We start from the raw sequence: 14699 nt of genomic DNA on the forward strand, positions 1-14699 counted from the left end.
GAAATAACAAATAAGTCCAGATCCAGCCACCGTCAACGAAACCTATTAATCAGGTCTCGATTCAATTAATTAATCAAAATACCATTAAAATCTCTCACTTTTACAGGAGCCTTGTCCACTTTATTTGTAGTCACAATTCCGACTATTTTGACCTAATAAGTGATCCTAATTGAAATACCAGGCTACTGTTTTGGATATTTTCAACTTTATGAAGTTTACACTGTATTTTTTTTTATTATTATTAATATAGGTATTCGGGTTAGTTTGCGGATCCTGAAGTTAATGACTATGTAAACCTCTAATGACTATAATATTAGCAACTACATGACTCGAACATGAGATCATATAAAAAACAAATCATTTAATCCCAAGATCTTATCATTGTATCACCTACTAAATAATTTATATTAAGTTGGAATTAGATGAGTTAACATGAAGTAATATAAATTAATATTATATTAAAAATTAAAAAGAAGAACTAAAAAAAATATTGTTTTTCAAACTTGATATAGGTTTTAATTAGGTCCATTGAATTTAAAAATATTGATTTATGGAGAAATTATTAGCCAGACTTATTTTAGAATTAAATCATTTTCTAAACCATATCCTTATTCAATTACACACAATGGATTTCTGACCACTAAATCGGTAAATAAATTTAAATATATGGTCTAAGAACCTGATATTATTCCATGCGAACATGGGATTTTTTTTTTCTTCTAAAACAAAAAAAAAACCCTAGGAAGCATCAAATAGACAGGCAATCGTGTTCAACTATGACAGCGCATTGAGTAATTTATTATACAAAGAGAAACCCTAATCAAACAGACATGAAGCACCTGGAAATCCAAAAATCACTGCGTGGTAAAAACAATAAGTATAAAAAAAATTAAATAAGAAATCGAAGAAATAAATAAGAAACTGAGAAATATTCCTTCATTGATAAAAACCGTGCAAGGTGGCCCCGTGAAAAAATGCGGCGTGGTTTTTATGAGAATCAACCTGGCCCAAGAAATTTAAAAGGCCTGTCATGACATTATTTGGGCTTTTGATTTACCACACGCAGAAATAATAATGTTTAAATAGCATTGGTAAGGTAATCAATGTGCTTGTCAACCATATAATAACAGTTATTTTTTAAATAGTTTTTTGTATTGAAATATATGTTAATAATATTTTTTTTATTTTTTAAAAATTATTTTTAATATCAGCACATCAAAACGATCTAAAAAGTACAAACCGCACTTAATCTTAGCAAAAAAAAAATAATTAAAATTTAGCGAAACACAAGTTGAAACGCACAGCCAAACAGACCCTGCTATATGGGGACCAAGGCTTAGAATAAAAAACAGGTCACTTAGAAAGTTGCATTGATTTTGGTTTTTGTGTTGTGAACTATTAATAACAATAACACGAATAATTCCTAAAAAGTATGTCTTTATTCAATGCATGTATATTCTGTCCTCGTATTTGATGATAAATATATCAAAATTGATTACGGATCATGCATCTGGGTATAGCAGATGACTCTAAGATGCATTCGCTCATCTAAGGTTAAAGGTGCGTTTGTTAAGCTTTAGTTTTTACGTTTACGGTGTAAAAAATACAGTTAGGTATTTGATAATATATCAAACTACATTTTATATTATGGGACCCACTAAAAAAATAAGTTTGAAACGCGGTTTTTGTGAAACAGTTTTTACATGTTTTTTTAATCAATTTTTGTAAAAAAAATTTTGTTTTTATGTTTTAAAAGCATTTTTTTTCAAAATTTAAATTTTTATATAAGCTTGGTTAAATAAAAATATAGCATACTGTTCATTGAACAATGTAATTAACATGAACAGTGCAAAGTGATGCATTGTTCATGTGAACAGTGCAATTCTCTTGCACTGCATGGACTTTTTTTTTTAAGTGTGTTAAGTTTTTTTTTGTTAATTTTTTTAATATATTTTTTTAAAAAACTAGTTTAGAGTGAATTTTATACATAATAATATTTTATCTAATTTTATTACATGCTAAAAAATTATGGAAACTGTAGTTCTTGTCAGATAAATTTTGTACGTAATGAAATTGTAGATAATTTAATAGAATAATAAATTTTTTTATATATAAAGTATGATTTATTTCATGATATTACCACAATATTTAAATTAAAAACCATCAATATTAATATATATTTTTTTAAATTATTTTATAACTTCAATTTCAAAAATATTCTTAACCAAACACATTAAATTACTTTTTCTTCAACCTCAATTTCAACCACAGTTTTAACCAAACATCTATTTTTTCAAACCAACCACAATTAAAAGTACTTTTTATAAAATAACTTTTTTTAAACCACAATCATAACAGCTACCGCAATACCAAACACACTCTAAATCCAACTGACCACACAAAACCACACTTTTTTTTAAACTTACTTTTTTAAAATCACAACTACAAAAGTTACGTAACAAACAAACACACTCTAAATCTGTATAGAATTTCAATAAACCTCTTTTTTTTTTAAGATGTTGAGCCATTCGAAGAATCTGGGTTGATAATCTTGGTTTTAACAGAGCATTGAAACAATGTAATATGCCATGGTTCAAATAGAAATTATTGTCGTAACTTTATGTTGTATACCTTATACGCTTTATCTTAAATTTTAGGATATATGCATGAATCTTGGAACATCAAGCACGACATGCCTGATCTCTAGTATTTTAGTAAGATGAAGCACAGCCAAGATCTTGAACTTCCAAAAACTAATGATTTTTCGTGTAACAAAAGTTATGATGCAACATGATAAATTGGTAAGAAAAAAAACGAAAGTGCCATGCTCTAGATTTTGTCAGCTTGTATGATCTGCAACAACAATCCTTCTGTTTTTGGAAACTTCTTTGATTATCAATTACTTATATACCATATTCTAAGGAGAAAAAAAAAAAAAGAGGAAAATTACTTAGAGACCAGCAGGCAGCATGCTATGTTGGATTTTTTTTTTTGTTTTCCTGCTCATCATGAGCCCATGTTTAATGCGCCCCATATAACTGGGCTTGTCCAATCACCACCACCATCATCAAGGGACTGCTGGGCTAGGGTTGGATTCGATCTGAGACCTATTGAAATGCTCACAGCAAAATTCCACCTAGGTGATTGAATTGTAGCCGGTTGATTTGGTGAAAATTTAAGTGATAAATAGTTTGATTTTTTATTTATTTTTCAAGATGACACAGATTGATTAACAATCAATCTGAAATATCTTGTTGGGGGTATTTGAAAGTATAGTAAAAATTATTTTTTAAATTATTTTTTATTTAGAAATATATTAAAATAATATTTTTTATTTTTTAAAAAATATTTTTAATATCAATACATCAAATCAATTTAAAAATATAAAAAAATTATTTTTGAAAGATAAAAGTTATTTTAAAAAATATTTTTTATTTGAAAATATATTAAAATAATATTTTTTATTTTTTAAAAAATATTTTTGATCTCAACATATCAAAATAATTTAAAAATATATTTTAACAAGTATATATTTTAAAAATATCTCCATTTAAAATACAACACTAAAAAGGTCCGAAATTTGAGACGAATAACGGTCTTTCCTCAAGAATATCATAGAATATAATATATCCACCATTTCAACCATCAAAACTTGTCTCGAAGAATCATCTAGATGGTAGATCAGTGATAAGAGTTTGGAATTATGAGATTTGCTCCCTTTGTGGTCTCAAGTTCGAGTCCTATGGTTACTCATATGATGACCACTAGAGGCTTACATGGTCATTAATTTTAGGATCCGTAGAATTAGTCGAGGTACACGCAAGCTAGCCCGGACACCCTTATTAAACTAAAAAAAAAACTTGTCTGGAGGGATTAATTCGATCATCCAAGGGAGTGTTCCCATTAAGTCTTCAGAGTTTATGCTGTAAAAGGTAAGACTTCGATATTCTATCTGTGGAGATGGACAACATATGTTGCAAAACACCTTTGTAATAAAATCCGGTCATGATCAAAACCATGAATTACAACGCTGTTTGAAATTACATTCTAAACGATATTAAATAAAAATTTATTTATTTTTGTTTAAAATCTGGTTATATTTTTAATTTATTTTAATATGTTTATATTAAAAATAAAAAACATATTATTTCAATATATTTTCAAAGAAAATTACTATTATACTCTCAAACACTCCATAAACAAAATAATTCAAATTGATTGCAAATCAAAGTAAAATAGTTTTATTTTGAAAAATCCTTTATTTTTTTAAGTTAAACTATGTCTTTTTAAAATTTTGACCTAGTTAACTGAATTATAAATTAATTTGTTAAATTAATTGATTTTAATGAATCAACTCTTTAACTCTTTAACTCAATTTGATATAAAATTCAAGTAGATTCATTCTATTAAAGATATATTTAAGATATTTAAAAATTATATAAATAAAAAAATATACACTTAATTTCTCAGACTCCTTAGATGTTATATCATTCATCAAATTAGAGAGACGGACTCAATTATTCATATAAAACAATACTAAGAAAAAAGAAAAGAGAGAAGTTGTGATTTCATCTCTATCAAACGACTCGTCAAACCATTTCTCATTACCCCAACATCATTGTCCGACACATCGTATATTCTTGGCTTTTAACGTTAGAGAGGAGCATCCTCTTTCAAGTTTCAACCCAAAAAGCACCACCCTCCATTTTCAAACCCAGAGACCATAACCCCCCCCTCTCGATCAAAACCCACAATTGGGTTTTCTTTGATGGCTTCTAACACTATCTCATTTCTCCCAGTTCCAATCTCCACCTCTCAATTTTGCAATGAAAAACCACATAATTCTTCACTCTTGCCACTGCCTTTAAGCTCCTTTTATGGCAACAAGCTATTGATTTCACACTCAAACTTGAGAACGTTATCTCTTAAGGGCAATAAGCCATCAACGAATGTCACAGTTTTATCTACTCTACCCACCAAGTAAGCTTTTTGTTCACCCTGGTCTTTTTATTTTTGGATTTTGAAAAATGGGTCTTGATTAGTTTTGTTTGTTCTTTCAGGAAGTATACATCTCAGAAGATACCAAAGTTAGTCATTTTCCTTTAATCTTGAAGAGAAACAGAGAGAACGATGGATTCTTGATTGCTTTTTATGTGAATTTTGTGTGATTTTCACCGTTGATTAAGGAAATGCTTGTTTTTGTGAGTGGTTTTAGATGGTCAGCAAGAGCGATAAGGTCATTTGGGTTAGGAGAACTGGAGGCGAGGAAGTTGAAGTATCCTAACACGGGAACTGATGCACTTTTAATGGGGATTTTGATTGAGGGTTGGTGATTTTTTATGCATTTTAGTGTGTAGCTTCTTTTTTGTTTTCTGGGGTTTATTGAAGTTTGTGCCTGGTTGTAGGGACTAGTCCAGCTGCAAAGTTTTTGAGGGCTAATGGGATTACTTTTTTCAAAGTCAGAGAAGAAACTGTGAATTTACTTGGGAAATCTGAAATGTATTTTTTTAGTCCTGAGCATCCTCCATTGACTGAACAAGCTCAAAGAGCACTTGATTGGGCTGTTGAGGAGAAACTAAAGTCAGGTGATTTTTAACTTCTATTGCATCAGAACTTGCAATGTCTTATTCTGTTTTGTGTATGTGTTTGCAAGATAATTTGATTAATGAGCTGCCATGGTTTACATAATGTGATTGTGATTTAGAAACTTCAATTTGGTAATACTAGTTTAAGTAGGAGCGTTGTACAAAGTTATTTGGAGCGTTCAAGGATGAGAACGTGGGTCATTTTCTGTAATGCTACTAGGCTTGATTTTTTATATGATACCTTTTGGAGCTTGATGAAATTCAATTATGTTAGTGCTATTTTCATCTACGAAATTATTCAGTATGAAAAAGATTGCAAGTTTTTAACCCCATATTGGATGTAAAGAAAATAAGATAAACGATCATGGGATATTGTAGGAGGTGGAGGTTACCTGCTTATGCATGCTTTATGTTAGGTTTCAGTCTCTTAAGGGTACAATTGCATCACTAAAGTTACTTCTTAATCCTACCTAGAGTCCAGATTCAATAAACATCTTCTTTTACTTATTGACTGGCATAACCAATTCTCCTGATTATTTACGGTAGAAGTGTTTATTTTGTGTTTTGTTCTTATATAGTTTTGAGCTCTTTCTTCTTGACTTGCAATGATAGTTTTGAGCTCTTTCTTCTTGACTTGTAATAACGTTTTTTTGTTGTTCATTATTCCATTGTCCTTTTTCCCAAAAAAAGCTTTTTTTTGCAACCTTAAAAGAGTCATCATGAATTTACTTGTGCTGGCAACTGTAAAGTGCAAAATTTATGATTTGATTTAAAATTTCATAAACAATGGATTTGATATTTGTGTGGGTGCTGTCCACGTGTATGTAGTTACTATTATCATCTTATTGTCATGTGAATTGCAGGAGATAGTGGAGAAATTACCACAGCTCATATACTTCTGGGGACTTGGTCAGAAAAAGAATCTGCGGGTCGCACAATATTGGAAACTTTAGGTTTTAATGACGATAAAGCTAGAGAAGTCGCAGAATCTGTAAGTTTGAATGCTTTTCTGATTTTCAACATAAGCTTTTTTAGTGTTTCAGCTTAACACAATTCTTCATCCATCCAGATGAACGGAGATGTTGCCCTGAGCTTCAAGTAGGGAGGTCAGAATGCTTTATGAAACACGTCTTCCTTGTTGACTCCAGAACTTTGCTGCATAGCTTTCAGAAGATACACACTTAGGTAGTTGGTTCTAGGTGGAGCAAGTTTGTCATCAAGGAACTTGTTCCATGTATGGGGTGTTTCAAATTCTTTAACCAAATGCTTTCATGAATCAGCTGGAGATGTTTAAATTTGCATGTCCCTGAAAAGGGATTTTGTGGAACCCAAATTCCCAGGTGGGCATCTTACTTAGATGATTAACTGACTCCCTTCAATTCCTTGTTTTGACATGCATTAGAATTACATCATTACCTTTTATGGATTGCATCAATAGCATTTATATGAAAAACCGAGTTTGCTTTAAAAAAAATACTAAAACTCTTCAAAGTTTTGATTCGCCTTGTAACATGGTTGAATACAATTCATTTCTACAATCGCATCTGATGTATTTGTTCACCACAGCATCACCCTTTTTTTTCCTTGTATTGATGTGTTGGTTGATGTACTGAAAACGGAGTGCAATTGTGGATTGTGATGAGCCCACGAGTACGTGAACATGGAAAGCTACGGCAGTGTTTGAGAATACATGGTTCCTTGTTTTTTAAAATTTGAATTTTTTAATGTTTTTTATCCAAAATTTTTTATATATATATTTTCTGTTTATTTTGATGTAGTAATATAAAAAATAATTTTTAAAAATTTTATTCTAATATATTTCTGAACAAAAACTATTTTAAATTGATATCTCTACCCAGCTTCTAAACAATCTCAATATCTTGAATGCTGCTCGCATTATGAATGAACATGGATCTTTTACTTGAGTTCCGACTTCCGAATTATACTGATAGTGGCATGAGTGTCGCCATGATAACGCTACAAGCGTATCATTGTTTTCTCCACTGGAGAATTGGCAGTGATAGTTCGTAAAGCTCACCGCTCAGCTAACATGATTCATTAGGTTCATCGCAACGTTATCCATATTCTTTATGTTTTTTACTTGCCCTGATTTGTTTTCATTGAATTTAATTATCAAGAAATATACATAAATTTATGCTTTGTTTTTATTAAGTACTTTTTTTCAATATTTATTTAATAATATGATATTATAGGAATAAAATAACATGAAAAAAATGAAAAAAATTATATTGATTTAATAATATAATAGTATAAGAATAAAATAACATGAAAAGAGTTATATTTATTTAATAATAATGATAGTATGGAAATAAAATAATATAAAAAAAAGTGAAAAAAATTTTAAAATCGCGTGCGCGCGCGCATATATATATATATATATATATATATATATATATATATATATATATATTATTTTACAATGTTCATAACATAAATAAAAGAAAAAAGAAAACACTAAAAAACTCTCTCTGTAGATAAGGCATCTGGGCTTGGAGTTGAGCCCAGATATATTTGAACTTTGTCCAAGTGAACTTGGGCTTTGGTCTGGGTTTAGTTATGTCCTCTTCTTCTCCAACGCTTGTTGGAATCTGGGCAAGTTTGCCAGTTTTCGGCCCAAGTTACGGATATAATGTCAAAACTTGTGATTTTAACAACTCTTTTTTCACCATAAAATAAATATACCATAAAGCCTACTAAACTCAACTCCAAGTACAAAAATCAATGTAAAAAATAAATTTGATTATTTTAAATTTAAAAATCTAAATTGAGATATTTTTTTTATTTCACCGACTAAATGTTTTAAATCTAGTATTTATAGATTTGTAACGATGGAAGCTTTCATTTAATAGTTTTATTTTCCAGTGTTATAGCCGGATTTATAGTTTAACAAAATTTTCCTTTTTTCTTTCTCCCTTTTCCTTTTATTTTTCTTGTTATTTAATTTTCATTTTTCTGGTAAGTAAAAAGCAAATGTATTTGGTAATTACTATTTTAACCGGTGCTACTAATGCAGTTATATCAATTTTTTTCTTCAACATAAAAAAAATTATACAGTTAAAAATTAATTGATATTGTTATTAAATCAGGTGTAACAGTTCAACTTTAAAACCTCATAACCTAACTTGTTATCTAATTTATGTTTAAAATTAAATTGTATGGTCGATTTGGCTGGTATAAAAACAAGCCGGCCAACTAATAAAAAAAAGAGAATGAAACTAAGGAAAAAAAAACAAATCGACAAAATAGTAACTTAACATAATCTAACTAACTTAATAGTTCGGAAGCAATCTACACACGTACCATTAAAAAATAATAAAATTGAAACAAAACAAATCACGTGATTTACTATTTATCTAAACAAGAAACGAGCATGTTGCACAATTTCAGTTCTTTGTTTTAGGACAGAGGGAAATCAATTTGCTTTTGACTCGAGGAGGTAATGGAGAGATCGAAGTGGGTAAGTTGCAACTGAAGCGAATGAAGAGATATCGGTGAATCTCCGAAAAAACAACTTAATCTTTCGGCGTCAATGTCCACTAAGGTTACGATCATAAAATAAATAAAAACCCTAAGCATTGTATTTCATGAACATTTTCATTGCAAATCACATTTTCCTTTATAGAGACATCTGATATTTTGTGATGGAGGTTTTTCAGAGATAACATGAGAGCTTTTTAGGTCATGCTGTCCATGGGCAGTCCTGCAGCATGCTTTGAAGTGGCCGTGGCACCCCCAGAGAGTTGAAAACTTTAGTTTTCGTCCTTAAATTTACAATTTTTCGTAATACTTGTGTATTTTCTCTCCTACCTCCCTTTAATTTGCCCTGTTTTCAAGTTTTTTTCTTTTTATTGTGATTGTTATAATGACACTTTCATTGTGTTTAATCAAGGGCTTAAGAGTTGTTAGGGAATGATTAGAAATCAACTATATGTCTCATAATCATACTTGCAATTTCGGGTAGGGTTTGTTGTTGAAGTGAAGTGAAAGAAACCCTAGTCAACAAGGACCATAATAGTAGCTAGAAGAAGCAGTGTTATTAAATCCAACCTGGTTAGACGGGTCAATTTATAAACTGAACCGAGTTGGGTTTTTAAAAAATAATCAGTGAAATTTAAATGAAATTGTATTTTAAATTAACATTAGTTAATTCATCTAATGCAACTTGAAATCTTGGAGAATGTTTGATAACTTTGGCCAGCAGGAAGAGCTCTATCCCAGAAATCTTGAATATTTATCGTATTCACACATACGGCCCTAGGTAAAAATAACCGGGCATGGAAATCTATACTGTTTTTTCGATAATAATTTAGGTTGGTTAAGATTTAATTAGTGAAAATTAGTGGATAATGCAGTCACAAAAAGATGGGATATCTTTCAGATTAAAAAAAGAAAAAAAGGGGCGGGTGGGTATTTTATGCAAAACTTTAAAGTACAGGGAGCATTTTCAAAATGTGTCCCATGTACGATTACGATCATAGCAATTAGCTTGTAGAAAGTTGCTATGATCATAAGATGCTTAATTATACTCTAAAGCCTCTTTTATTTTTTTAGCTTTGGTTAGAGTTATGAATTAATAAAATTAATTTATTTCAATTAAAATAATATTAATTTATTTTTTTTAAAAAATTAACTTGGATCTTGACCAAGATTAACTTTCATATAATTGTTTTTGAAATTCAATTTAAATTAGGTAGTGAGTTGGCTGAATTTTCATTGACTCGTCCACCTAGATTAAATTTAGTACTAATGAGTTTTGTTTTTAATTTAAAATGTATGTAAATAATAAATTTTAGCAAGTAAAAGAGATTCTTATTTATTTATTTATTTGTCAAATCAACTATTGTGCATGCCATTACCCACCCCCACAATTGAAAATCGACCCCACATTTCAGCCTCATGATTTCTCCCCCACATGAAAATTTAACCCCTTTTACTTTCTCTTGGGATTTGGGAAATTTGGAATTTACCCTCTTCTTTTTCTTTACCTTACCTTACCCCCTTGTAATTTCTCTCGGAAAAACAAAAAGGCCAAGTAAATGGAGAATGTCGTAGATGGGCCTAGGCCTAACGCACGTGGACATGATAGGGTTATTTGGTCCAAAGGGTACATAAAATGATGATGACACACGTGAGGATTGTTCATCAATGGCGCAAAGGGTTGTCAGGAGAGAGCATCAACACCAACACCATCACCATCATCATCATCATCATCATGATCTACATTCTAAGGTGTTTTCTAAAGTGTTTTTGGGACCGTTTTCTTCGAGGAATGTCTATCAAAAGCGGGACATTACCCCTTCATTTGTGAAGAAATAGAGGCCATACCATGTCTCCCTCTCATGCTCAAGCCACCCATTCCTTTCATTTCTTTAACAATTTCTTCACGGTCCTTGGTATATATAAATCAATTTTCTAAGGGCGATCTTAATTTCCAAAAGCATTATAGTTAGTGGGATCTTAGTAAAGCTCACTTACTAAGAGGTCCCCATCATGCAACTTAATTCTCTTGAACCAAAAAGAAGAGAGCCTCTCGATTTTTCCTTCTATTGCCTTGGATCAAAGTCTTCCTAGCTATATATATATATATGGGACCAACTACAACAAGCCGTGGTGGGCATAGAAGCATGGTGGGATGAGCCAACTCGGTTTGGAGGTTCTACATTGTGTTGACGAGTTCCAATTTGAAGTCATGACTCGATTGGATCATCCATTTTGGCTAGTGTGGTAGGTCTAGCTCCACCTACTCAAAGCTATACAGTTAGCTAGCTAGCTAGAGTTAATTTCCCCCCGTTTCTTCTTAGACTTAAATTTCTTTTGCTAGATAGGAGTACGGCCAATGTCACAGGCGAGTGCAGCCCACATGCAAACGCATGTATTTTTCTTGTATGCTTTTTGAAATCAAGCAAAGTGACAATTCATAAAAGTTAAAAGAAAAGGGTGTGATCGTCGGTTGCACGCTATTCCTTATGTGATGGTTGATGGTTTTCCACTTTAATAATGAACTTTGGTGTCAAGATCATAGTTGCATGGTCCCTCTATTTTGTGCTTTTGACCAAACCAAATCCTCCACTTTAAATCTTGTCAAATCAATCCCTACCTCTACTCCCAGATATGAATGTTATATATATCTCAAGATATAGTATTAATTAAAACCCAACATGAGGTAAATTTAGCTCAAATTATGAATTAGAAGGGTTGACATCTAATTTTCTTTTAAAAAATTAAAATGATAATATTTTGATAAAAAAATTTAAAGAACAAAAATTAACACATTGATAATTGAGCTTTGATCATGTCAAGTCTAAAACTATCGAATCATTAAACTAATCTAGATTTTTAAGTACATCGATTATATATATATTTTTTAATCATCGATTATATATATATTTTTTAATCTGAATCGGCTCAGACTTCAGATCCAATATCGTCCTAACCTAATAATTTGAGTTCTAAGACAATGGTACAAGATATAATTTGGCCGTACATAAAAAAAAAAAGTTTCTATCCAATTTCAAATATCTTCGAGAGCATGCACCACCGAAACACTTTCATGCAGAAAAAGGTTGCAACTCTAATTATGTTGCCTAAATCTAAATTCATGACTTCATTTTGTTCAAAGAACTCAGTAGATTGAGTTCTCAAAAGTTCTAACACTTTGTTACCAACTCGAGTTTGAATCGAAAGGAAGCTGGATAAAGAAGTTTTATTTGGAAAAATGCAAAACATGGGAATTAATTACCTTCTTAAAACTTCATCGAGGAGTAACTTGATTAGTCTCACTACAAAGAAATCGACAGTATATTTATTTTATTATTTATTAAGGGTAAAATATTCTCTCCAATTTTCTTTCTTTTATCTTATATATCATCCTTTTATATTTAGATGAAGTTAAATTTTTTTTAAGTAATTCATGACAGTATATATAATATCAATGAAACCCTAACCTTCTCTCTTTTTATTTTCTTTGGATTATTTAACAATGTTCACATACATTGATGCAGCCAACACCTCTCCTCATGATCAAAAGAGAAGGACTCCAACATGTACCAATCCAATCGATGATGTTAATGAGCACACTAACCCTTATGTGTGTGGTTATATAATGCTGATGTACGTGTGAAACCAGAAGCCATTAATGGAGTTGACAATTATCCATAATTGGTCTCTAATTCCTTCATCTGAAAAACATCAGCATTCATTTGAGAGAGCACCCCAGTAGTCAGCCAATAATTGTGCTTCATGGGATTGACTGGAATTGTAGCATGGTAGACAATTCAGCAAGAGAATAGGGTTTTGACTCCAAACTGTGGATCAAAATGATCTTCGGACACCGACAACAATTAAGCTCACCTCTTGCTCTCAGCCACAATATTCCACCATGATCATGACTTCTTCGAGAAAAAAACTTCCATCGCATCGATAATGGTCCAAGTCTAATATTACAGGATGAAAGTGGAAGACTATATATGCCATGAACTAGCTAGTGGTATCATCACTTAACATTTATATGGATGATTGCATCACAAACCATTATATGGATCTTTGCATCATTCTCTGCTTGGTTTCTGACCGTCAAAACCTCCTTCATCATTTCTTCTTTGAGGGATTGCTGGGGTGCGTGGCAACAAGAGAGGGAGCCAGCGTGCACTCATGCTAGCTAAGAGTGGAGTCAGATTGATCCGCATGGACTAGGACACTTGATTGCCTTCTTTTCCTCTTGGAATAATTATTAACGATTCGTTTAAGCCATAGTTTAATCCATGCATCCAGTTGCATGCAATTTTCAGATTTCTCTTGTTGCCACAACTCATTATAGCTTATAATATAGAGTTTATTAAATGATGATTTTAGCTTCAGAGTTTTAAGTCAAAGAAATATAACATAGACTTTCTTTTTTTTATGATACATGTGGTAGGTGGAAATAAATATTAATTTGAACTCTATAATTTGAAGTGTTTAATGCGATGGTCTTTGAACAATTTTTTTTTATAGTGTTTAATTAAAATCTCAGAAAAGATAAAAACAATAAAGATAAGAAAGTATATACTTTCTCTTTTTAAAATACAAAAAATTATTGCAAAACTGTCTCAAAAATATATTATTTTATGTTTTTTTTTAATATAGATATTCGAACCAGCTTGTATACATTTCGATTAATCCTATAAATTTTAAAAATTAATAATTATATAAATTTTTAGTCATCATTATATTAATAAATATAAATTAAGAGTAAATATACCATTAATTAATTAATTGTCAATCTGTAGGGTAGAGAGCCAATAGAGAGTGAAAGTAGAGCACCACCAATTGTCTATCTGCATCGGAAAGAAAATCCAGCCTCCGGAATCTTCTTAGGGTTTGCAAATCAAGTAGCGGTACATTGTACTGTGAGAAAAGGACATGCCAAACCGTCTTCTTTATTAATCTCCACTCCTTTATTAATGGCTACCACATTTTGACTCAATTTTGATCACTAAGAACAAGATCCCATTTATCGAAAGATCTACGGCTACTTTTGGTTCCTAGCCCCTTTTTTAAAGACAAATATTGGTGAAATTAATAACATTGTTGAGAAAATAATTAGTGAATACATGTAGTAATTGAAAAACGTAATTTTCTTTAATTAAATAAGCGAGGAAAAGAAGAGACGAGAGAGAGAGAAAAATAAGGATAAAAATCCTTGTGGTTATGATATTATTAATTTTATTGAAAAGATTTTGACAAGATAAATCTAATAATATGAATAAATTTATTTTATATTATTATTTTAATTTATTTAGTTAAACATGTTGAAGCTCTTTTTATATACATCCCTTTTATTTCATATAACATTTAATAAACACAAGTGAATCACACTGTGAGGACTGAGGAGGCTTCTTTGACCAACAATTCTTGAAGAGCTCTCCAGATGGGAACCGGCATTCTTCTTCCATGCATCTTCTTCCAACTTATTTAAACTACAACAGCAAATCCCGGTGCCTCCGATAAGATCAAAATCTATTCAGTACTCAATCAGGATCGAGAAACATATATGCGACACAGACATGGAACAATGCGCGCGATTTGGAAGGTGCCTCCGACTATATCACTAAT

At 31.0% G+C, this 14699-nt stretch overlaps 1 protein-coding gene across 1 annotated transcript; it reads left to right on the forward strand.

The window, feature by feature from the left end:
- The first annotated feature begins 4652 nt into the window (after positions 1–4652).
- LOC133678166 (ATP-dependent Clp protease ATP-binding subunit CLPT1, chloroplastic-like) lies at positions 4653–6964 on the forward strand. The gene is made up of 6 exons (XM_062100394.1): positions 4653–4980; positions 5061–5087; positions 5216–5325; positions 5406–5585; positions 6449–6576; positions 6655–6964. Exons 1-6 carry the CDS (start codon positions 4769–4771, stop codon positions 6685–6687), a joined length of 690 nt encoding a protein of 229 aa, XP_061956378.1. The 5' UTR covers positions 4653–4768; the 3' UTR covers positions 6688–6964.
- The last annotated feature ends 7735 nt before the right edge of the window (positions 6965–14699 follow it).

This window comes from Populus nigra, chromosome 18 (assembly GCF_951802175.1).
Source record: "Populus nigra chromosome 18, ddPopNigr1.1, whole genome shotgun sequence".
Lineage (NCBI taxonomy): Eukaryota > Viridiplantae > Streptophyta > Magnoliopsida > Malpighiales > Salicaceae > Populus > Populus nigra.

Bases quoted from the DNA above. Each gene is read 5' to 3' on its own strand.
- LOC133678166 (XM_062100394.1), top strand. From the start codon at position 4,769: ATGGCTTCTAACACTATCTCATTTCTCCCAGTTCCAATCTCCACCTCT. The intron at 4,981-5,060 runs GTAAGCTTTTTG...TTGTTCTTTCAG, and splicing joins TTATCTACTCTACCCACCAA to GAAGTATACATCTCAGAAGA. The intron at 5,326-5,405 runs GTTGGTGATTTT...GCCTGGTTGTAG, and splicing joins AATGGGGATTTTGATTGAGG to GGACTAGTCCAGCTGCAAAG.